Here is a 26,854-nt window from a genome sequence, read left to right on the forward strand (position 1 = left end):
TGTCCTTCGCTGACCGTAGCATTTGTTGGATTTTCAAAGTCCCAGTAGCTGACACCCTCACACTAATCAAACAAAACTTCCCAGAAGACATCACAGCCCTGTTTCACCATTGCCTCACCACTAGCTACTTTCAGTGGGACACTGGATTCTATGAACAGAAGGATGGAGTGGCCATGGGGAGCCCTCTCAGCCCAGTAGTAGCAAATTTCTATATGGAATACTTTGAAAAACAGGCCCTAGAAACAGCACCAAAAAAGCCAACTGTTTGGTTCAGATACGTAGATGACACCTTCACGATTTGGAGCCATGGAGAGGAAGAACTCAGCAAGTTCCTGGACCATCTTAACAGCATCCACCCAAACATCCAATTCACCATGGAAAAAGAAAAGGAAGGAAAACTGCCATTTCTAGATGTTCTGGTCATCCGCAAACCCAATCAACAATTGGGCCACACAGTTTACAGAAAACCTACACACACAGATAGATACCTTCATAAAAACTCCAACCATCACCCAAGTCAAAAAAGGAGCACAATCAAAGCCCTGACAGACCGTGCACAAAGAATCTGCGAACCTCACCTCCTCCAAGGTGAACTCAACCACCTAAACTGGGCTCTACAGGCCAATGGATACTCCACCACAGACATCAGAAGAGCTGCAAGGCCAAGAACAAGCCATGAGAGTCAAGACAAAGATCCACCCAGAGGAAAGGTGTACTTACCATACATCAAGGGAACTACTGACCGCATAGGGAAGCTGATGAAGAAGCACAACCTACAAACTATCTACAAACCCACGAAGAAAATCCAACAAATGCTACGGTCAGCGAAGGACAAGAGGGATCCTCTCTCTTCTGCAGGAGTCTACCGGATACCATGCAGCTGTGGACAAGTCTACATAGGGACCACCAAACGCAGCGCCCAAACAAGAGTCAAAGAACATGAAAGGCACTGCAGACTAATTCAACCAGAGAAATCAGCCATAGCAGAGCATTTGATGAACCAGCCTGGACACAGAATACTATTTGAGAACACAAAAATGCTGGACCATTCTAACAACTATCATGTCAGACTACACAGAGAAGCCATTGAAATCCACAAGCATGTGGACAACTTCAACAGAAAGGAAGAAACCATGAAAATGAACAAAATCTGGCTACCAGTATTACAAAACTCAAAAATCAGAACAGTAAATAAAAAGCAATACTCTGAAAACAGAGGGTTTCCAGACATGAATCAACCAAGGGCAGTTAACGACTCTAAACAAAGGATGCCCCAGAGGCAGGAAGAAGACAGCAGATAAGCTTTTCAATGCTAATTTAAGTGATTAACTACACATTCACACTGACCTCTCTCACCCTAGACTTTCCACAGATATATATTAACCTCTTTGCTTAGTTTTCTCCATACCTCACAACCTCTGAGGATGCCTGCCATAGATGTGGGCGAAACGTCAGGAGAGAATGCTTCTGGAACATGGCCACACAGCCCGAAAGACATACAACAACCCTGTGATCCCGGCCATGAAAGCCTTCGACAACCCTTTGACAATACATTAACCTGAAACTACTTTGGGGAAATGCATTGTTTTGTATTATTCCAGCCATTGCTCAATAAAGCCACTAGAGGGCAGCAGAGACTTATAGAAACCAGATTAAAATGCCAAAGATATATTATACTGTGTTCTTCCATACTATAGGTAATACTAGCTGTGCCCGGCCACGCGTTGCTGTGGCGAAGTATGGTGGAAGGGCCTTGAGTCTACACTGCCATGTAATCCAGTGCAAATTAGATAATCTGTGGAACAAGCCTAAGTGAGGCCTAAATCTGCCTGTCCCCTAACTGAACCCTGGCTGCCCCTTGGCTGAGTTGTTTGCTAGGAGACCAAGTGGGCAGAGATTAGCCCTCTAAACTGGCAGCAATTGGATAAAAACAATTATTGCTCTCCCACTAATTAGGACTTTATTTTTCTTTTCTTTTTGTTGTATCAACCTAGAGGCGTGGATGATGGGTTGTGTTGTCAAATTTCGACGTTGGGGGGCCTGTAGTTTTGTTGTTTTGTGAGTCACCGTGATGCCATCACTCATTTATATATATAGATAGATGAATTATATGAGTCTACACTGAGTTATATGAATCTACACTACCAGATAATCTGGCATAAGAAGATAATTCTATCGTTGGTGCGGTTCAAGGGGCACTTTGATTGTAGGTGAACTACATATCCCGGAATGTCAAGGTCTATTTTCCCCCAAAAACCACCAGTGTTCACATTTGGACATATTGAGTATTTGTGCCAAGTTTGGTCCAGATCCATCATTGTTTGAGTCCACAGTGCTCTCTGGATATAGGTGAACTACAACTCCCAAACTCAAGTTAAATGCTCAGCAAACCCATCCAGTATTTTTTGTTGGTCGTGGGAGTTCTGTGAGCCAAGTTAGGTTCAAATCCATCATTGGTGGGGTTCAGAATGCTCTTTGATTATAGGTGAACTATAAATCCCAAATGACAAAATAATTATCCTCCAACCCTACCAGTATTCAAATTTGGGCGTATCGGATATTTGTGTGCCAAATTTGGTCCAGTGAACAAAAATACTGTATATACTCGAGTATAAGCCTAGTTTTTCAGCCCTTTTTTAATGACTGAAAAGCCCCCCCTCGGCTTATACTCGGGTGAGGGTCCTGGTTGGCTTATATTTGGGTCACCTTATATTCGAGAATATATGGAACATTTATTATTTTTCTCTATTATTATTGATATTATTATATTTATTATTTTTCTCTATTATTGTTGCTACAATTACATTTATTTTACTCTATATTTATTATTATTAATAATACATTTATTATTTCACTCTGATCTTATTATTATTATTGTATTTATTATTTTACTGTATTTATTACTACATGTATTATTTTCCTATATTTATTATTATTATTATATGTATTATTTTACTCCATTATTATTAAAAGGACACATAAGCACATGAAAATAATGATTTAATCAGAGTTGGACAATCTTTTCTTAAATTAGAGCTTGATGTAAATATTCAAAAACAGTTAACCTACCGATGCCTCGATTAATGTAATTTTATTGGTACAGTAGAGTCTCACTTATCCAACATAAACGGGCCAGCAGAACGTTGGATAATATGTTGGATAATAAGGAGGGATTAAGGAAAAGCCTATTAAACATTAAATTAGGTTATGATTTTACAAATTAAGCACCAAAACATCATGTTATAAAACAAATTTGACAGAAAAAGTAGTTCAATACACTACTAATGCTATGTAGTAATTACTGTATTGACGAATTTAGCACCAAAATACAGTAGAGTCTCACTTATCCAAGACTTTGGATTATCCAAACCATTTTTGTAGTCAATGTTTTCAATATATTGTGATATTTTGGTGCTAAATTCATAAATACAGTAATTACAACATAACATTACTGCATATTGAATTACTTTTTCTGTCAAAATTGTTGTATAACATGATGTTTTGGTGCTTAATTTGTAAAATCATAACCTAATTTGATGTTTAATAGGCTTTTCCTTAATCCCTCCTTATTATCCAAGATATTCGCTTATCCAAGCTTCTGCCAGCCCGTTTAGCTTGGATAAGTGAGACTCTACTGTATCACAATGTTTTGAAAACATTGACTACAAAAATGCGTTGGATAATCCAGAACATTGGATAAGTGAGTTTTGGATAAGTGAGACTCTACTATATCTATTTTTATTTCTGAAATTTACCAGCCTCGGCTTATACTGGAGTCAATATTTTCACAGTTTTTTTTGTGGTAAAATTAGCTGCCTCGGCTTATATTCGGGTTGGCTTATACTTGAGTATATACGGTACATCCTACATATCAAAATATTTACATTATGATTCATAACAGTAGCAAAAAGATAGTTATGAAGTAGCAACGAAAATAATGTTATGGTTGGGGGTCACCACAACACAAGGAACTGTATTAAGGGGTCGCGGCATTAGAAAGGTTGAGAACCACTGCAAAGTCCCACTTGGTTGTTTAATAGGTTCCTCCTTTTTATCATTTTCACCTTTATTATTTTATTTCTCTTTCTCTCTTTCCAAACTAGAAACAACTGAACTTGGGAACAAGAAGGAGCTGAAGTCCATGCCGTTCATCACCTACCTCTCGGGCCTCCTGACCGCTCAGATGCTTTCCGATGACCAGTTGATCACCGGAGTGGAGATCCGCTGCGAAGAAAAAGGACGGTGCCCTTCGACGTGCCACCTGTGCCGCCGGCCGGGCAAAGAGCAGCTCAGCCCGACTCCGGTGCTCTTGGAAATCAACCGCGTGGTCCCGTTGTACACGCTGATCCAGGACAATGAGACCCAGGAGGTGAGTAGAGAAAGACCAAAAATAACATCAATTACACTATGTAATTCTATTTTTCCTGGGTTATAAATGTCATTTCCTAATTAATTCCATCATAAAAAACATGGGAAAAGTTTATTAAACTTTTCAGGACACCCTGCAGCGCATTTTGCTATAGTTTTTCAATGAATATCTCATCCGATTTATTAAACTCTTCGGGGCATCCTGCAGCACATTTTGCTATAGTTTTTCAATGAATCTCATCCAATTTATTAAACTCTTCGGGACATCCTGCAGCGCATTTTGCTATAGTTTTTCAATGAATATCTCATCCGATTTATTAAACTCTTCGGGACATCTTGCAGCGCATTTTGCTATAGTTTTTCAATGAATATCTCATCCGATTTATTAAACTCTTCGGGACATCTTGCAGCGCATTTTGCTATAGTTTTTCAATGAATATCTCAACCGATTTATTAAACTCTTCGGGACATCTTGCAGCGCATTTTGCTATAGTTTTTCAATGAATATCTCATCCGATTTATTAAACTCTTCGGGACATCCTGCAGCGCATTTTGCTATAGTTTTTCAATGAATATCTCATCCGATTTATTAAACTCTTCGGGACATCTTGCAGCGCATTTTGCTATAGTTTTTCAATGAATATCTCATCCAATTTATTAAACTCTTCGGGACATCCTGCAGCGCATTTTGCTATAGTTTTTCAATGAATCTCATCCGATTTATTAAACTCTTCGGGACATCCTGCAGCGCATTTTGCTATAGTTTTTCAATGAATATCTCATCCGATTTATTAAACTCTTCGGGACATCTTGCAGCGCATTTTGCTATAGTTTTTCAATGAATATCTCATCCGATTTATTAAACTCTTCGGGACATCTTGCAGCGCATTTTGCTATAGTTTTTCAATGAATATCTCATCCGATTTATTAAACTCTTCGGGACATCCTGCAGCGCATTTTGCTATAGTTTTTCAATGAATATCATCCAATTTATTAAACTCTTCGGGACATCCTGCAGCGCATTTTGCTATAGTTTTTCAATGAATATCTCATCCGATTTATTAAACTCTTCGGGACATCCTGCAGCGCATTTTGCTATAGTTTTTCAATGAATATCTCATCCGATTTATTAAACTCTTCGGGACATCCTGCAGCGCATTTTGCTATAGTTTTTCAATGAATATCTCATCCGATTTATTAAACTCTTCGGGACATCCTGCAGCGCATTTTGCTATAGTTTTTCAATGAATATCTCATCCGAATCTCAACCGTTTCAACCTAGTTTGTGGCAGCCACAAAAACAAAGTTTCTGGAGCAGAACAGCTACTTTCAAAGTAACGGCTGCACAATTAAACAGGAAATAACACTTTCAAACCAGGAACAGAACATTTTTCACAGTTCCTGTATATACTCGAGTATAAGCCTAATTTTTCAGCCCTTTTTTCAGGACTAAAAAAGCCCCCTCGGCTTATACCCGGGTGAGGGTCCTGGTTAGCTTATATTTGGGTCAGCTTATATGATATATTTATTATTTTTCTCTATTATTATTGTTATTATTACATTTATTATTTTACTCTATTATTATCACATTTATTATTGTACTCTATTATTGTTGCTACTATTACATTTATTTTTTCTATTTATTATTATTAATAATAATAATAATAATACATTTATTATTTCACTCTGATCTTATTATTATTATTACATTTATTATTCTACTCTATTTATTATTACATGTATTATTTTCCTGAATATATTATTATTATTATTACATGTATTATTTTACTCTTGGATAAGAACCTTGGATAAGCGAGGCTTGGATAAGTGAGACTCTACTGTACCTGTTGTTCACATTTCCAACATTTGTTGGAGGCTTTTTTGCAAAATTTTGAAATTTTTTGTGGTGTAATATACCATCTATATATCTATATATATAAAATGATAAAGTTGTTTGCGCAGTGACTATAACAACAAAACTAAACATCCCAGAAATACGAAATTTGGCAACACAATGCAAAAGGCTTGCCTCCAGGTTATAACAACACAACCACACCACAAAACCACAATCCAGACCCACAAAACTCACAACAACGCATCATGCGATAACAACACAACTAAACGCCCCAGAAATACAAAACTTGGCAACACAATGCAAAAGACTTGCCTCCCAGTTGTATCAACACAACAACACCACAAAAACACACAGGACCCACAAAACTCACAACAACGCATCGTGACTATAACAACACAACTAAACGCTCCAGAAATACGAAACTTGGCAACACAACACAAAAGCCTTCCCTCCAGGTTATAACAACACAGCCACACCACAAAACCACTATCCGGACCCATAAAACTCACAACAACGCATCGTGACTATAACAACGCAACTAAACGCCCCAGAAATACGAAACTTGGCACACAACTAAACGCCCCAGAAATATAAAACTTGACAACACAATGCAAAAGCCTTGCCTCCAGGTTGTAACAACACAACCACACCACAAAACCACAATCCGGACCCACAAAGCTCACAACAATGCATCGTGACTATAACAACACAACTAAACGCCCCAGAAATACGAAACTTCACACACAACTAAACGCCCCAGAAATATAAAACTTGACAACACAACGCAAAAGCCTTGCCTCCCGGTTGTAACAACACAACCACACCATGAAACCACAATCCGGACCCACAAAACTCACAACAATGCATCGTGACTATAACAACACAACTAAACGCCTCAGAAATACGAAACTTGGCACACAACTAAACGCCCCAGAAATACAAAACTTGACAACACAACACAAAAGCCTTTTCTCCCGGTTGTAACAACACAACTACACCACAAAACCACAATCTGGACCCACAAAACTCACAACAACGCATTGTGACTATAACACAACTAAACGCCCAGAAATACAAAATTTGACAACACAACGCAAAAGCCTTGCCTCCCAGTTGTAAGAACACAACCACAACACAAAACCACAATCTGGACCCACAAAACTCACAACAACGCATCATGACTATAACAACACAACTAAACGCCCCAGAAATACAAAACTTGGCAAAACAATGCAAAAGCCTTGCCTCCCGGTTGTAACAACACAACCACACCACAAAACCACACTGGACCCACAAAACTCACAACAACGCATCATGACTATAACAACACAACTAAATGCCCCAGAAATACGAAACTTGCCAACACAACACAAAAGCATTCCCTCCTGATTGTAACAACACAACCACACCACAAAACCACAATCCGGACCCACAAAACTCACAACAGTGCATCGTGACTATAACAACACAACTAAACGCCCCAGAAATACAAAACTTGGCACACAACTAAACGCCCCAGAAATACGAAACTTGGCAACACAACACAAAAGCCTTCCCTCCAGGTTGTAACAACACAACCACACCACAAAACCACAATCCGGACCCACAAAACTCACAACAACGCATTGTGACTATAACAAATACAATATTTGACAACACAACTCATCCCCCTCCCCAATCCCTACTTTTTTGGCCTCCAAAAAACCAATTACAATAATAACAATGACAACAACAACAACAACAATAAGAATCAACACCATCACAGGCAAGAAACAGCCAGGCACTGAGGCTGAGAGGCCAGTCAGTGCTACACTGGGCCTCCAAAAAACAATACAGTAGCATCTAACTTATCCAACCTTCATGACCACTACAACAACAATAATAAACACCTACACAGACAAAACAAAAAAAAGACTATTGTACCACAATAAAAATATAAACCGCACTCAGCAGAATCAGACATTACAACTAACAACAAACCAAAGACAACAGGGATCTCAAGCAATTATCAATCAACACAAAAATTGAAGAAGGTAACAGACTTCAAATACTACTACTAATGTGAGTATAAAGAAGGTGGAGGTCACAGCATAAATACAACCTAATGTAGACTGACCAACACCACCAGACTAAGACACAGCAACGCGTGGCCGTGCACAGCTAGTCTATATATATAAAAGGAGAATGGCATCGCTCCACCAGGCAAAACAACAAAACTAAAGGCCCCCCAACCTAGAAAATTGACAACACAACCCCTCATCCATGTCTCTACGTTCTTGCAAACAAACTACACATCCCAAACCTCCATGGGGCCAAAAAACCCCCCAAAAACCGGAATGCACCCCTTTGTGACCCACCTTGATTGACACTAAACAACCTTGCAGCTTCAAAGCACGGCTGCCTCCTAGGCCACAGCAAAAACAAAAACAAACAAACAAACAAAAAACACCACTTCAGTGTGAATTTCAAACCATTGTGTAGAAGGGGCCTCATATAATCCTGTTCCAGGCAAATCATATCACATTATCAATATAATGTATAATAATTACTGTGCTCTAATAACAATACACAACAAAATAACCTCTAAAATCAGGACACTAAATAAACAACAACACTCAGAACACAGGGAAATTCCACACAGGAAACAACCAGGCCCAGCTAACACCTCCCAACAAAGGATTCCCTCACGCAGGAAGCAGCAAGGCTTGGAAGCTACAAGACCATTCAATGCTAAACAATTTAAATAATCACACCCAGCTAACACGTCCCAGTAAAGGATTCTTCCAAGTACTAACCAGGCAGACCTTGAAGCTGCAGGCCTATTCAATGCTAATCAAGGAGATCCATGGAGCCCCCAGATGGCGTAGTGGACTAAGTGACTTGAAGGTTGGGTTGCTGACCTGAAAGCTGCCAGGTTCGAATCCCACCTGGGGAGAGTGTGGATGAGCTCCCTCTGTCAGCTCCAGCTCCATGCGGGGACATGAGAGAAACCTCCCACAAGGATGGTAAAAACATCAAAACATCCGGGCGTCCCCTGGGCAACGTCCTTGCAGACGGCCAATTCTCTCACTCCAGAAGCAACTCCGGTTGCTCCTGACACGAAAAAAAAAGGAGATCCATGGCAAGACCTGCCTCAACCAGACAACAGTTCTTTCTACCGCACTGCACGTTATTCCACACATATATCAACCCCTTTGTGGCCCACCGTGATTAACACTGAACAGCCTTGCAGCTTCAAAGCCAGACTTTGGAAACCATGAGGCTACTCCATCTCATTCAACCTAGCCTAGCAAGGATACCCTATGTAGAAAACGGCCAGGCTTTGAAGCAGCGAGGCTATTCACTGCAATTCCAATTGGCCACAGCAACGCGTGGCAGGGCACAGCTAGTCATTTTATACTTAAGTCGAATCGAATGCATATGTGTATTTGATTCTCTGATTCCAAAGCTTTTCCCATTTTTCTAATTTTATTGGGTGTCCAATATTCGCTGCCCATTTGATCATACACTCTTTGATTTGCCAGATAGTGTTCCTGTTTCCTTCTCGGCAGGCTAATGCAGAGTTAAGGGTTTCCATTGCTTCTAGGAAAAGTGGTGTGAGGATTGGCCTGGGAAGTCGATTTGCCGGGGAGGGTGATACTACGTCTCTCTTCTGGCAAAGCCGCCCCGTGAGCTGTTCTGGGTCCTTGTGTGGACGCCAGCTCCTAGAATAAACCGTCTGACAAACCCTGACGGATCGGTCCCCGCAGAAGCATCCCAGCCGCACCCTCTGCCGAGAGGAGAGGCTTTGGCAAAAGATCACTGGCAACAACGGGATATATGTTTGTTTGTATGTATGTGTGTCTGTAACGGGAGGCACCAACCTGGGTCTTGAGGTAGTCAAGGGCCTCTTCTGACATCATGTTTTCCTTCACCAGAACCCTTTTGGATGGGTGCCTGTGGAGAAATGCATTCAGAAAACTTTATGTGGGGATGGAAAATCCCCAGATGGGCGCCTGCTATTCCTCCTCCCTCTCCACGATCACACAATTCCTATATGCTGCTGTGTATCATATATTTTTCCTAGGAATCTATAAATTTGAGTCTTCATTTTTAGTCCTGTTCCTGGTGTTATTTGGGGTGCTGATTCAGAAAATTGCACTGGATAGACCGCATCAGCTCTAGTTTCTGATTCAAAACACATACCATCCAGCAGCAGCATCTACTTACCCACAGAAAAACATATTTAATAATCTAGAACTGATGTGGTCTATCCAGTGCAATTTAAAGGATGGGGAACTGACTTTTTCTTGAAGTTATTTGACGTGCCCCACAGAAAACCATATTTAATCATCTAGAGCTGATGTGGTCTATCCAATGCAATTTAAAGGATGGAGAACTGACTTTTTCCTGGTGTTATTTGGGGTGCTGATTCGGAAAATTGCACAGGATAGACCACATCAGCTCTAGTTTCTGATGCAAAACACATACCATCCAGCAGCAGCATCTACTGACCCACAGAAAAACATATTTAATAATCTAGAGCTGATGTGGTCTATCCAGTGCAATTTAAAGGATGGGGAACCAACTTTTTCTTGGAGTTATTTGGGGTGCTGATTCAGAAAATTGCACTGGATAGACCACATCAGCTCTAGTTTCTGATTCAAAACACATACCATCCAGCAGCAGCATCTACTTACCCACAGAAAAATATATTTAATAATCTAGAGCTGATGTGGTCTATCCAATGCAATTTAAAGGATGGAGAACTGACTTTTTCCTGGAGTCCTTTGGGGTGCTGATTCGGAAAATTGCACTGGATAGACCACATCAGCTCTAGTTTCTGATTCAAAACACATACCATCCAGCAGCAGCATCTACAGTAGAGTCTCACTTATCCAACGTTCTGGATTATCCAACACATTTTTGTAGTCAATGTTTTCAATACATCGTGATATTTTGGTGCTAAATTCGTAAATACAGTAATTACTACGTAGCATTACTGGGTATTGAACTACTTTTTCTGTCAAATTTATTGTTAAACATGATGTTTTGGTGCTTAATTTGTAAAATCATAACCTAATTTGATGTGTAATAGGCTTTTCCTTAATCCCTCCTTATTATCCAAGATATTCGCTTATCCAATGTTCCTCCAGCCTGTTTATGTTGGATAAGTGAGACTCTACTGTACTTACCCACAGAAAAAACATATTTAATAATCTAGAGCTGATGTGGTCTATCCAGTGCAATTTAAAGGATGGAGAACTGACTTTTTCCTGGGGTTATTTGGGGTGTTGATTCAGAAAATTGCACTAGATACACCACATCAGCTCTAGTTTCTGATACAGAACATATGCCATCCAGTAGTTGCCATCTACCCGCTCACCCATAGAAAACCATATTTAATAATCTAGAGCTGATGTGGTCTATCCAATGCAATTTAAAGGATGGAGAACTGACTTTTTCCTGGAGTTATTTGGGGTGCTGATTCGGAAAATTGCACTGGATAGACCACATCAGCTCTAGTTTCTGATTCAAAACACATACCATCCAGCAGCAGCATCTACTTACCCACAGAAAAACATATTTAATAATCTAGAGCTGATGTGGTCTATCCAGTGCAATTTAAAGGATGGAGAACTGACCATTTCTTGGAGTTATTTGGGGTGCTGATTTAGAAAATTGCACTGGATAGACCACATCAGCTCTAGTTTCTGATTCAAAACACATAACATCCAGCAGCAGCATCTACTGACCCACAGAAAAACATATTTAATAATCTAGAACTGATGTGGTCTATCCAGTGCAATTTAAAGGATGGGGAACTGACGTTTTCCTGGAGTTATTTGGGGTGCTGATTCAGAAAATTGCACTGGATAGACCACATCAGCTCTAGTTTCTGATTCAAAACACATACCATCCAGCAGCAGCATCTACTTACCCACAGAAAAACATATTTAATAATCTAGAGCTGATGTGGTCTATCTGATGCAATTTTCTGAATCAGCCCCCCCCCCCCCCCCAATAACTCCAGGACTTTAGATTTGGTTTTCTTATTTGGGGGGCCGATTCAAAAAATTGCATTGGATAGACCACATCAGCTCTAGATGATTAAATATGGTTTCTGTGGGTGAGCAGATGGTGACGAGAGCTGATGTGGTCTATCCAATGCAATTTTCTGAATCAGCACCCCAGGTAACCAAACCGGATCTGAAGTTGACCAAAAACTGATTCGTAACCCTTTTGGTACTAAGGTTGGAGAGTGGTCCCTAGTCAAGGGGGGTCCCTGGTCACAGTGGTCCCTGGTCAATGGGTCTCTAGTCAAAGGGGTCCCTGGTCAAAGTGGATCCTGATCAAGTTGCCCCTGGTCAAAATAAGGTTGGGAACCACCGATTTAGACTAACCAGATATTCCTGCACTACCTCTTTACCTATTCTGTTCTGCATTTCCCCATCTCCATCACTTGTTCCATTTTCCCTGGTTCATCATTTCTCTTTTGAGAGAAGACTGAAGCAAAGAAGGTGTTGAGTAGCGATGCCTGTTCCTTGTCCCCTTGTAGCTTTTCACATCTCCATGCAATGGCCCTACCATTTCCCTTTTCTTCCCTCCTCTTCCCATCATTCAGTCCCTGTCCTGCTGTTTCTCAGAAGATTCCTCCTTTGCCCTATCTCAGAAGATACAATGCCACCGAACCCTTTCTGGTCCCATTGACTTGTCATCGAGAATAGGGAACGACACTGATATTGGCATCAAATACGTTAACATCTGTGGAACTCTTGGCTTGTAACTTGTGAATCACTAACATTTTCTGGGATAGATTTCTGAATACCTTGCAGAACTGTTGATCCCAAGACTCCAAATTGAACCCCACGATCCACTATCCAGAGCTCGATACTGAAGACACCCTTTTCCAATTATAGATGGTAAACTCTGGAATCATATTTTTTTGTGTCTCTGAATGGAGGCCAAAGACCAGCCACTCTTTGTTACCCAAAGCTTTATTTATTGCAGCAATATAATTTTTTTGAGTAGACGAACGAACAACACGCATGCAACATGGGAGCCAGCAATGCCTGCTTGTTAAGCAAGGAAATGCATATCCTTCCAGAGTCCATCCCCACTCTCCTCTCCAGCTCGTATGTGCATATGGAACCCCTCTGTTAATTACTATGTCCTGCCAATTCTCAAAGTTTCTGTATAAGACAGATTTTGAATAATTCACATTTCTTCTCCACCCTGCATCTGCTAAGCAGACCGATGGACAAACCCAGAGGCAAAGTGGCTTGTCTCCATCACGCAAGTATGAGCCTCTTTCTTCCTGGCTATATCCCTGCTAAGGCAAGCAAGAACATCTTCCCTTCCGTGTCCACCTTTCTTTGATTCCGAACATACGTCCTGATCCTTCAGCAGAGAAATTAGGGAAAAAGAAGACCTCTTGGCTGGACCTTTGTCCATTGGGAAGGGGTGGAGGATAATAACAGAAAGGAGAGGCTGTATTGGGTTTCCTACTGACTTGTCATGACACTCCCAAGTGAGATGAAAGGTAATTGCATTAATGGCAATGTTATGATACTGATAATAATAATAATAATAATAACTTTATTTTTATACCCCGCCTCTATCTCCCCGGAGGGGACTCAGGGCGGCTTACATGGGGCCAAGCCCGAATAAAAACATTAGCAGTATAAAACACAACAATAGACAACAACTTGCACAATAAAAAATAAAAAAATAAATTAAATAAAATAAAACATTAGCCAATAAAAAACAAGAACTAATAAAAACATGGATTAAAACTGAGAGATTGTAAAAGTAGACTGGGTAAGGTGCACCATATAAATATTGTAAACACAAGGTGACTGATAAAGTGCTGCAAATTCTGGAAGTGCAAATTGGGATGGGAATAGACCCTGTGTCTATATCGAGTTGACAAAGGTAAAAGGTGCAAACCGGTACAAGAATGGTCACAGATACAGATTGCTTCTGGATTAGCAATCTTTATCTAAAGGCTTGAGTAAAGAGCCAGGTTTTCAAGTTCTTTCTGAATGCTACCAGGGTGGAGGCTTGCCTGATTTCCCTGGGGAGCGAGTTCCAGAGCCGGGGGGCCACCACGGAGAAGGCCCTCTCTCTCGTCCCCACCAACCGCGCTTGTGACGGAGGTGGGAGCGAGAGGAGGGCCTCCCCCGACGAACGAAGAGATCGTGCAGGTTCGTAGGGGGAGAGGCGATCACTAAGGTAGGAGGGTCCCAAACCGTTCAGGGCTTTGTAGGTGATCACTTGCACCTTGAATTGGGTCCGGAAGGTGAACGGCAGCCAGTGGAGCTCCTTAAGCAGGAGGGTTGACCGCTCCCTATAATTTGCTCCAGTTAGAAGCAAGGCTGCCGAACGTTGAACTAGTTGGAGTTTCCGGGCCGTCTTCAAGGGCAGCCCCACGTAGAGTGCATTGCAATAGTCCAGTCTAGAGGTAACTAAGGCATGGACCACCGTGGCCAGATCAGACTTCACGAGGTAAGGTCGCAGTTGGCGCACAAGTTTTAATTGTGCAAAGGCCCTCCCGGCCACCGCCGACACCTGAGCATCAAGCGTCAGTGCTGAGTCCAGGAGGGCCCCCAAACTGCGGACCTGCGCCTTCAGGGGGAGTGCGACCCCGTCAAGCACAGGTAGCCACCCAATACCCCGATCGGACATACGACTGACCTGGAGGACCTCTGTCTTGTCGGGATTAAGCTTCAGCTTATTCGCCCTCATCCAGCCCATCACAGCTGCCAAGCACTGGTTCAGTATCTGGGGGGCTTCATTGGAGTTCGGTGGAAAGGAGTAGTAGAGTTGAGTGTCATCTGCGTAGAGATGGCACCGAACTCCAAAACTCCGGATGACCTCTCCCAGCGGTTTCATGTAGATGTTAAAAAGCATGGGGGACAGAATGGAACCTTGCGGGACCCCACAGGTCAAAGGCCAGGGGTCCGAGCAGGTGTCCCCCAGCTTCACCAACTGGGAACGGCCCTCCAGGAAGGACTGAAGCCACGACAGAGCCATGCCCCCAAGGCCCATCCCGGAGAGCCGTCCCAGAAGGATACCATGGTCGATGGTATCGAAAGCCGCTGAGATGTCCAAGAGAACCAGCAGGGTCACACTCCCCCTGTCCAGCTCCCTGCGGAGGTCATCCACCAAGGCGACCAAAGCCGTCTCAGTACTGTGCCCAGGTCTAAAGCCAGACTGTGATGGGTCCAGAAAATCGGTGTCATCCAGGAAACCCTGGAGCTGCGAGGCAACCACCCGCTCCAGGACCTTGCCCAAGAAAGGGAGGTTCGAGATTGGTCTGTAGTTGTTTAGAATGGCCGAATCAAGGGAGGCCTTCTTCAATATAGGCCTCACTATGGCCTGTTTGAGGACAGATGGAAATTTGCCTTGATCCAAAGAGGCATTAATTATAATCACAAACCACTCTACCAACCCTCCTCTGGCCAATTTAATTAGCCACGAGGGGCAAGGGTCTGCAGAGCAAGTGGTCGCTCTCACCGCCCCAAGGATCCTGTCCACGTCATCCGAGTGAACAAGCTGAAACGAATCCCACAAGTTCGAACAGACAGGTGCCTCAGTTACCTCTTTTGGCATTGCAACAAAACTAGCATCCAAGTCGAAGCGAGTCTGAGCGACTTTGTCTGCAAAGTGGTGCGCGAACTCGCTGCACCGAGTTGCCGAGTCTTCGGGTGCCCCTCCCCCCTCAGGAGGGTGAAGGAGCTCCCCGACGACCCGAAACAACTCCGATGGTCTGTTAGTTGCAGACGCTATGCGGGCAGTCGTGAAGGTCTTCCTGGCTGCCCGCAAAGCCGCGGAGTAGGCCCTAATAGCGGCTCTAGCCCGTGCTCGGTCAGAAACGCTACAAGTTTTCCGCCAGTGGCACTCTAGTCCCCTCCTCGAGCGTTTCATCACTGCCAGCTCCTCCGTGAACCAGGGAGCCGAAGTGACTCTTCGCAATGAGAGGGGACGTTCGGGGGCGATCATGTCAATTGCCCTGGACATCTCGCTATTGTAGCGATCTACCAAGGCATCGACAGGATCGTCAGCCTCCATGACAGGAAGATCCCCAAGAGACCTCAAGAATCCATCTGGATCCATCAGTCTCCTGGGGCGGACCATCTTAATGGGTCCACCACCCCTGCGGAGGTTTGAGGTCACAGTGAGTCTTAAACTGATCAGGTGGTGATCGGACCATGACAACGGAAGAATATTTTGCTCTTCCACTCCGACCTCACCATCTGCCGCAACAAAAACCAGGTCAAGTGTGTGTCCAGCTTGATGAGTGGGAGCAGATATCACTTGGGACAGTCCCATGGTCGTCATGGCGGCCATGAAGTCTTCAGCTGCACCAGTTAATGTGGCCTCGGCATGAATGTTAAAGTCCCCCAGCACTACCAGCCGCTGAGAGACCAACGCCGCACCAGAGATCACCTCTGCCAGCTTGGGCAGGGAGACTGCCGTGTCGCGGGGTGGACGGTACACCAGCAGAATCCCCAAACTGTCCCGGGTACCCACCTTAAGATGGACACACTCAAAACCTGCAGATTGCGGGATGGCGCACCTGACCAGGGAGATTGTCTGCCGAAAGACCACTGCAACCCCACCTCCCCGCCCCCCGGCTCTGGCCTGCTGTTGCACCCCGAAACCTGGAGGACACAGCTGGGCGAGATTTACCCCGCCGGGCTCATCCAACCAGGTCTCGGTGATGCAAGCCAGATCCGCCGCTTCATCCAGGATCAAATCCTGGATGATAGCTGATTTACCATTGACGGATCTGGCATTAAATAGCAGGACCTTCAAACGGAAGGGACTGTCATGGAGGCTACCACTCCTATCCTTCTCCAGGGTTGCAAGAACTCTGTTGCGCTTATCCCTGGGATGTATATATATCCCATCTTTTCCCAAATCTAGTTTTCATCTACACTGCTCTTTCCCTTATTTTGTCTCCTTTATGGGCCAGCTCAGGCCCTTTATCATTAATTTTATTATTATTATTATTATTATTATTATTATTATTATTAATAATTAATAATAACACTTATTTGTATTCTGCCCTTCTCCCCGTTGGGACTCAGAACTGATTACAAATCTAGTTTTCATCTACACTGCTCTTTCCCTTATTTTGTCTCCTTTATGGGACAGCTTAGGCCCATTATTTATTATTATTATTATTATTATTATTATTATTATTATTATTATTATTATTATTAATCATCATCATCATCATCATTTAATTACTTATTAATCGCCCTCCATCCAAGATGCTCTAGGCGATTTACAAGATATAATAGTAAAGGATAAAAATACATACATACAAATATTGATAAAATTAACATAGATTAAAAGCTCTGGTAAAGAGCCAGGTAAATAATAATAAACACTTTTTTGTATTCTGCCCTTCTCCTCGTTGGGACTCAGAGCTGATTACAAATCTAGTTTTCACCTACACTACTCTTTCCCTTATTTTGTCTCCTTTATGGGACAGCTGAGGCCAATTAATTATTATTATTATTATTATTATTATTATTATTATTATTATTATTATTATTATTATTTAATGATAACAATTTTTTGTATTCTGCCCTTCTCCCTGTTGGGACCTGGAGCTGATTACAAATCTAGTTTTCACCTTCACTACTCTTTCCCTTATTTTGTCTCCTTTATGAGCCAGCTCAGGCCCATTATAATTATTTGTCCTTATTATTATTATTAACAACATTTGTTTGTAATAATTAATAATAATAACACTTATTTGTATTCTGCCCTTCTCCCCGTTGGGACTCAGAACTGATTACAAATCTAGTTTTCATCTACACTGCTCTTTCCCTTATTTTGTCTCCTTTATGGGACAGCTTAGGCCCATTATTTATTATTATTATTAATAATAATAATAAACACTTTTTTGTATTCTTCCCTTCTCCCCATTGGGACTCAGAGCTGATTACAAATCTAGTTTTCACCTACACTACTCTTTCCCTTATTTTGTCTCCTTTATGGGCCATCTCAGCCCCATTATTAACTTATTATTATTATTAATAATAATAATAATAATAATAATAATAATAACACTTTTTTGTATTCTGCCCTTCTTCTCGTTGGGACTCAGAACAGTGTAAACAGATACAGGCAAACATTTAATGCCTTGTTACAATACAATGAGACACACATACACGAACAAAGGCAAAGGCTTCTCCTTTCATTTCCGGCTCTGGAGGCAATGCTCATCTCTAGCTCTCAGCGTCTTCTCTATTTCCAAGCTGTGACCAGCATGACTGCTTGAAGCATCTTTAAGCCTTTCCTGGCAAAGCGGTACCTATTTATCTACTCACATCGGCATGTTTTCGAACTGCTAGGTTGGCAGAAGCTGGAGCTAAATGTGGGAGCTCACGCCGTCCTGTGGATCTGAACTGCCGACCTTCAGGCCAGCAGTTCAGCAGCTCATGCTGTTCACATGGAAGATTCTAAAAGCAGGTCTCCCCAATTTACCAATGTGAGATATGCCTGCTCAGCTGCTCTTTGTTAGTAAGGAGTTGGACAGACAGTCTGAGTGACTATTAGACAGCTTCCTTTGAAAACATTTCCCCTGCGATCCTTTTATTTCTGCTTCTCCTCTTGTTTTCTTTTTAAACTTCTCTATTTCGGTGCCGTCGCCCTCCCTCCCCGAACCGTTTCCCAGCGTGCCACCTCTTTTCTGTCTCCAGACCTTTTCGGCAGCTCTTGTCTCATCCTTTCCATCTCTTTGTAGAAACCCGTCCACTCTTGGCTGAGAGAGGTCCCTTCGACTCCAGAGTCAATCAAGGGTAATTCGGAACAGGCATCCAGAGGCCCCCATTAGGCAATTGCGGTCACTACTGTGTTATATATATATATATATATATATATATATATATATATATATGAATATGAGTCAGGTCTCCCAGCTCTGAACATGGGACACGAATCACGTCTCCTACTCCCTTGTGCATCTTTCGACAGGAGGTGCACAAAACATGTTGTCACCCCAGGAGGTGCGGCTGTGTATAACTCCATTGGATGGAGCCATTCAAGGTAGCGATGAGACAAAAACAACTAATTCGCTCCTCCGATGTTGGCTTTGTTTTTGATGTGGGTGCCAATGGACATAAAGGTGCAGGATTGCAGAAAGACCAAATCTCACCCCCCAAAACAGTCAGTCGTCTTATGAGCAACAAGCCTGGTGTCTGTCTGGCTGCTTGGCAGGGAAATGGGTGGCTTTATGAGGATCTCGCTGCTAGTAAATGAACTTCCTAACTAGCTCGGGAAACCATTGGTTTTATAGAGCCGTCAAGAATTTGTAGCGAGGGACCATGAACATGCGTCTTTGGGTACAGATTATTCTCAAAAGTGTGAAGCATCGCAGATTCTCTTCCCTTGCGTTCCCTTCACCTCTCTTTCCTTCTTTCCTTTCCCGTTCCCTCCCCTCCCTCCCTCTCCTTCACCTCCCCTCCCCTCAACCTCTCCTCGCCTCCCTTCTCTTCTCTTAGCCTCATTTCCCTTCCCTTCATCTCCCCATTCCCTCCTCTCCTCTCCTCTGCTGTCCTCTCCCCTCCGCTCCCATCACTTCCCTTCACCTTCCCTCCCTTCTCCTCCCTTCCTCTCTCCTCCCCTCCCTTAACCTTTCCCTTCCCCTCCCCTCCCCTCCCTTCCCCTCCCTTAACCTTAGAATCATAGAATCATAGAATCCTAGAGTTGGAAGAGACCTCATGGGCCATCCAGTCCAACCCCCTGCCAAGAAGCAGGAAATCGCATTAAAGCACCCCCGACAGATGGCCATCCAGCCTCTGCTTAAAAGCCTCCAAAGAAGGAGCCTCCACCACAGTCCGGGGGAGAGAGTTCCACTGCCGAACAGCCCTTCTCACAGTGAGGAACTTCTTCCTGATGTTCAGGTGGAATCTCCTTTCCTGTAGTTTGAAGCCATTGTTCCCTTGCGTCCTAGTCTCCAGGGCAGCAGAAAACAAGCTCCCTCCCTCTTCCCTATGACTTCCCCTCACATATTTGTACATGGCTATCATGTCTCCTCTCAGCCTTCTCTTCTGCAGGCTAAACATGCCCAGCTCTTTAAGCCGCTCCTCATAGGGCTTGTTCTCCAGACCCTTAATCATTTTAGTTGCCCTCCTCTGGACGCTTTCCAGCTTGTCAACATCTCCCTTCAACTGCGGTGCCCAGAATTGGACACAGTGTGATTCCAGGTGTGGTCTGACCAAGGCAGAATAGAGGGGAGCAGGACTTCCCTTATCTTTCCTTTCCCTCCCCTCTCTTCCCCTCCCTTCCCTCCCTTATATTTCCTTTCCCTCCCTTCCCTTAACCTCCCTTCCCCTCCCTCAGTGCCGGCCCAATTATAGCGGCCAATGTAAGCGCCCGCTTGTGGCGCATTTCCCTCGGGGCACCATCGGTGGGAACCATTGTCTCCCTGATTGCCGAACGCGGAAGGCATCAATTGAGGTCTTGGGAGGACTTGCGAGACCTTGCGAAAACAGCTAGGCCTCAATTGAGGCCTTTCGCGTTCAGCGAGCAGGGAGACAATGGTTCCCGCCGCTGCCGCCGCAAGTATGTGCGGGGCCTTGGGGGGCACAACTTCAGGGGGGGCGCAGCCACTAGGTTCGCCTACAAGGCGAAATTACCTAGGGCCGCTTCTGCCCTCCCTTAACTTTTCTTCCCTTCCCCTCCCCTTAACCTTCTTTCCCTTCCCGATTCCCTCCTCTCCTCTGATCTGCTCTCCTCTCTTCTCCCCTTCCCTTCCCTTCTTACTTTTGCTTCCTTCATTTATTGATTACACCAGTGATTCCCAACTTGTGGTCTGTGGACCACCAGTGGTCCCCAAGGACTAAAATAGGGTCTTTAGCCTCACTGTTACTACACCGTTTCAACAAGAGCGACTGGTCTCGCGGAACCCTCTTATAGTGCCGAGACAATGTCAGGAGGAGAGAGGCTGACTACCCCTGAAAGGCACAACAACAAGCCTTCTGACTGCTGCTTCTCCTCCTCCTTCCCTGTAGTTTGAAGCCATTGATTTTAATATACCACCCTGCTTAAGTGCTTATCTACTCACAGCAGTTTTTGAACTGCTAGGCGGACCGTGAGCTGAGTTGAAGGTCAGGTGCTCATCCCGACCCGGCCTTCGAACTGCTAACCTTTCCATTGGTAAGATTTATTGCAGCTGGTGGTTAACCTGCTGTACTAAAGCCTGACTTGATGAGATAGTCATTGAAAAACGATAGCAAAATGTGCTGCAGGATGTCCCACAAAGACTAAGTGTTTGTAGTTTAAAAAATCTTTTCCTTACTGTGTTCCAATGACATGTTGTGTAGCTTGAACAGGGAGCGTTGAAATGGGCTTGTCTGGCAGCAACGTCAAAAGGATACAAAGCGAGTTTTCCATTGAGGTCTTCGGTTTCCCCTGGCCCAACGCAGGCTGCCCGCCATGGCTCCTGTCCAACACTGACCTTTTCTGCTGAAGCGCGGAAATCTCTCCCAGGATGAACTTCGGGAGGGATGGTTGCAGGGTGTAAACGCTAGAAAGATGAGGTCACCTGCCAACAACAGTAGGGAAACTTCATCATTCTTTGTTGTGAGGCTGGAAGCAGATGCAAAGCCTCATGATTCTGGGAAGCATCTTCTGGCTGGGGAGATATAGTGTGATTTTTCATCCCTGAAGTTTTGACATCACAGAATTCCATAGAACCATAGAGTTGGAAGAGACCATGTGGGCCATTTAGTCCAAATCCCTGCCATGCAGGAAAAGCACAATCAAAGTATCCTTGACAGATGGCTACCAAAAGAATTCCACCTAAAGCAGTGGTCTCATGGACCACCAGTGGTCCACAATAACTAAAATATGGCCCACGACCTCACCGTTATTACACCGTTGCAACAAGAGCGACTGGTCTTGTTTCCTTTTTGTTCGAAGCAGTAGTTTCCAAACTGTGGTCCATGGACCACCAGTGGTCTACAATAACTAAAATATGGTCCACGACCTCACCGTTATTAAACCGTTGCAACAAGAATGACTGGTCTTGTTTCTTGTTTGTTTGAAGCAGTGGTTCCCAAACTGTGGTCCGTAAGAACTAAAATATGGTCCGTGGACACACCGTTACTACTACAGATAATAACACAACCCAACAAAAAAAAACCTTTATAGTGCCGTGGTAATGGGGATATTGGGAGGGAAGAGGCTGACTACCCACAAAATACATGACAATAAGCCTCCTGACTGCTGCTTCTCCTCCTCCTCTGCCTAGAAGCGGGGGCGCTTTGGTGTCTTTGTTTTTAGGCCTGTTCCTGGGGTTATTTGGGGTGCTGATTCAGAACATTGCATTGGGTAGGCCACATCAGCTCTAGATTATTAAATATGGTTTTCTGTGGGCAACCAGATAGTGACTACTGGATGGCATATGTTCTGTATCAGAAACTAGGGCCGATGTGGTCTATCCAATCCAATTTTCTGAATCAGCACCCCAAATAACCCCAGGAAAAAGTCAGTTCTCCATCCTTTAAATTGCACTGGATAGACCACATCAGCTCTAGATTATTAAATATGGTTTTCTGTGGGCAAGCACATGGTGACTACTGGATGGCATATGTTCTGTATCAGAAACTAGAACTGATGTGGTCTATCCAATGCAATTTTCTGAATCGGCACCCCAAATAACCAAACTGAATCTAAAGTTGTCCAAAAAGCTGAATGGTAACCCTTTTGGTACTAATGTTGGAGAGTGGTCCCTGGTCAAAGTGGTCCCTGGTCAAAAAAGGTTGGGAACTACTGACCTAAAGAATACTGGAGCGCCCATGGAAAGGTAGCCAAAAACATTGCCTCTGGAAGTCGGGAAACATTGCTTGGCTAAGTTCTTATCCTCATTCAATACATCTTCATTGATTTTATCTTAGGGTTTACTCAACAAGTGTGAGACAGTTGTGTTTGGGCTACATGAGAAGCCACGTATTTGCTTAACATATAGGTATAGAAATCTATCTATATATATTAAAAAGGCGAAGTATGTTAATCTGTCCATCTGTTTCCACCACAAATGTTGTCGCTAGAAGAAGTGGTCCTCTGTGATATCATTGGATTGACTGTAGCTAGGTGAAGTGGTCCTCTGTGATATCATTGGATTGACTGAAGCTAGGAGAAGTGGTCCTCTGTGATATCATTGGATTGACTGTAGCTAGGAGAAGTGGTCCTCTGTGATATTATTGGATTGACTGTAGTTAGGTGAAGTGGTCCTCTGTGATATCATTGGATTGACTGTAGTTAGGTGAAGTGGTCCTCTGTGATATCATTGGATTGACTGTAGCTAGGAGAAGTGGTCCTCTGTGATATCATTGGATTGACTGTAGCTAGGAGAAGTGGTCCTCTGTGATATCATTGGATTGACTGTAGCTAGGAGAAGTGGTCCTCTGTGATATCATTGGATTGACTGTAGCTAGGAGAAGTGGTCCTCTGTGATATCATTGGATTGACTGTAGCTAGGAGAAGTGGTCCTCTGTGATATTATTGGGTTGACTGTAGCTAGGAGAAGTGGTCCTCTGTGATATCATTGGATTGACTGTAGCTAGGAGAAGTGGTCCTCTGTGATATCATTGGATTGACTGTAGCTAGGAGAAGTGGTCCTCTGTGATATCATTGGATTGACTGTAGCTAGAAGAAGTGGTCCTCTGTGATATCATTGGACTGACTGTAGCTAGGAGTAGTGACCCTCTGTGATGTCACTGGGAAAGAAAGGTGACATGGGTATGAGAAGAAGGGAGGAAGGGAGGAAAGAGCGATATTAGTATGGAGACATTGTGAATTAGGTCCTTTCATAGCTGAGAAGGGAGATAGTATAGTAGTAGATAGTAGATGTCCCAACAAAACCTGAGGAACACCAGGTATATACACTAGTATGTTGAATATATAGCAGAGTTCACTACCTGTGCTGTGTGTGGTGTGTCCATAAATATTTCCAGAACTCTAGAAAGTAGCACTTTGGTCGGTGGTTTCTGTGTCTCCATATTGTGCAAAGCTTGTGCTCCAACGCTTATGTTGCTCCGACTGTTGTTATAGGGCTCTCGGCATGCTAACAACAGGATGGATGGATCTGTCTTCTCACATTCTTTGCAGGATGGGGAGATGAATAACCTTGCCCTGAAGGCTCCAGCAAAGGCCATAAGGTCAGCTGGAGGGACTCTGAGGGAATATGGAGTCCTCAACAGTTATGGGAATGCCTCCTAAGAAAAACATTAGGAGGGGCCCTGCTTTGAACTCTTCTTTGGCATTCATTCCGAGGTGCCTCACCTTTCCACTCCCCCATTGGGTTTCCTTCTCAGCCTTGTCTTGCCTTCTCAACTCACTTGCATTTGTTTGAAATTCTGATTAAAAGCAAACAAACCCCAACCCAACCGAGCCCGACCCATCAACTCAGCCAACACTCTGCTCCTTCCCCCATCCCTCTCCTCTCCCGGTTGGGTTTGACGTCAGCCCGGTTCTCCTCCGTAAATAAATGTCAGAAGGGAGACTGGATGGGGTGAAGGAGCCAGGGTCTCTTGCATCTTCGCATGACCCCGTGGAGGCACGTAAATGAACTCCTCTTAATAAGGGGAATTGAAGGATTCATCAGTTGGATAACCTTGTTTGCTTAAAGGTTGAGCCAAGGCAGACCGTACCTGCAGGATCTAATTAAAGCAGAGGCGCACAGCACTTGGACTTACTGTTGCAACAACAAAAAATTAACTTCTATTGGATTAGTCTCTAGAAAGCAGAGGGCAGCTGACTCATCATCTGGAATCTCATCCCTAAGTTCTCTCTTCATAGTGCGGTGAAACCTGCTGTTTTGGGGTGAAACCTGTTGCCCAAAATAACCACTATCACAGTGATTCCCAACATGGGCTCTACCGCCCCCCCCCCCCCCCGGTGGGCGCTGCAGTGATCCAGAGGGGCGGTGATGGCACCTATTAGGACATGGGGGCAGGGCCAAGGGAGAGCCGTGGCTTCTTCTCAAGAGCCCAAGACAGGGCTGAGAATCTATGGGAGGGATGAATAAAGATTAAACTTCTGTAATCTGGGTAAACCGCTTCCCGTTTTGGTGTCCTGAGAATCTATACTTCTCCTGAGGCACTTGTTGGGACACAGAGGGCAGAGCTAGGGAAGGGGGCGGGGCCTCCTTCCAAAAGCCTGAGACAGGGCTGAGCCTCTATACCTCTCCTGAGAGTCCTTTTACAACTAAAGGGTGGAGCTGGAGGAGTGGGTGTGCCTTCTTCCCAAGAGCCCGAGACAGGGCTGAGAATCTATACCTCTCTTGAGGTGCTTGTTGGGACACAAAGGGCGGAGCTAGGGAAGAGGGCGGGACCTCCTTCCAAGAGCCTGAGATAGGGCTGAGCCTCTATACCTCTCCCGAGAGGCCTTTTAGGACTAAAGGGCGGAGCTAGAAGAGTGGGCGTGTCTTCTTCCCAAGAGCCTGAGACAGGGCTGATAATCTATACCTCTTCTGAGGCACTTGTTGACACAGAGGGTGAAGCTAGGGAAGGGGACAGGGCCTCCTTCCAAGAGCCCAAGACAGGGCTGAGCCTCTATATTTCTCCTGAGAGGCCTTTTAGGACTAAAGGGCATGGCTAGGGGTGGGGGCGGGACCACTACCCAGGAGCGCAAGACAGGGCTGAGCCTCTGTATACCCTGTTTCCCCTAAAATAAGACATCCACAGAAAATAAGACCTAGTAGAGGTTTTGCTGAATTGCTAAATATAAGGCCTCCCCTGAAAGTAAGACCTAGCAAAGTTTTTGTTTGGAAGCATGCCCGCCGAACAGAATACCAGAGCATGTAGGATCAGTAAATGTACGTACCATAGAGTGTTGTACATGGAAATACTCAGCATATATGATGGTCAGTTTACCATCATATATGTTAGGATTTTTGGGAGCTGAAGGCCAAAACATCTGGAGAACCACCCATCTATGAGAATGGCCAAAGGGCTCCAAGGGATGCATCAGAGTAACTTCAGAGCCCTCCAAATTGGAGCTTTCCAGTAAATGTAGGCAATGGCATGGTACCATCTCACCACATAGTCTCATGCACAAAAACATCTCATGGGTCTTCTAGAGCTATTGTGCGTATATGCAGCAGTAGTAGATGTTTTGAGAACTATGGACAGAAGGGATGGATTCAGAGGACTATTTCCCAGTGATAAAATCCATAGCTGTCTGGCGTGCATTTACACTGTAGAATTAACCCATCTTGACCCACACTTCAGGTGCCATGGATCAATATTATGGAGGAGTTGTCGTATCTCTGTTGGCCATAGCACCACTTCTGACACGTTTACGATTATACTATTTCTCTCTCATACATACTTTTTGAGGCTCTTGCTCTGTAAATGTGCCTCCCAAAATGTGCAACCTTATTTTTGGATTTTCCCCTCTGCTCCTTTTTTTCTTTTCTGCCCACGTAGCGGTTTCCTTTACCAACAGTCTGCCTAATGCCGATGATTATTTAATTTCGAAATCCTCTGAACCCATCCCGCTTCTGACCTTTTGGTTATGATCTAAATCTAACAAATGAAATCAGATTATCACTTTAGCTTCTGTTCCATCTCTTCCTCTGTTTCTTTTTGGCCCAAATGGGCACATTTCCCAAGCATCTGGAAG

General features: G+C 43.8%; 1 protein-coding gene across 4 annotated transcripts in view; it reads left to right on the forward strand.

Moving 5' to 3' along the window:
- Positions 1-26,854, forward strand: part of astn2 (astrotactin 2) — a 615,168-nt gene that overhangs the window by 519,097 nt on the left and 69,217 nt on the right. For all 4 annotated transcript variants that reach the window (XM_062959683.1, XM_062959682.1, XM_062959684.1 and 1 more), the window contains one exon: positions 4,104-4,369. In XM_062959683.1, the coding sequence (XP_062815753.1) occupies positions 4,104-4,369 (266 nt within the window). The remainder of the gene's footprint in view (positions 1-4,103; positions 4,370-26,854) is intronic.

The sequence above is a fragment of the Anolis carolinensis genome, unplaced genomic scaffold (assembly GCF_035594765.1).
Source record: "Anolis carolinensis isolate JA03-04 unplaced genomic scaffold, rAnoCar3.1.pri scaffold_7, whole genome shotgun sequence".
Taxonomy (NCBI): domain Eukaryota; kingdom Metazoa; phylum Chordata; class Lepidosauria; order Squamata; family Dactyloidae; genus Anolis; species Anolis carolinensis.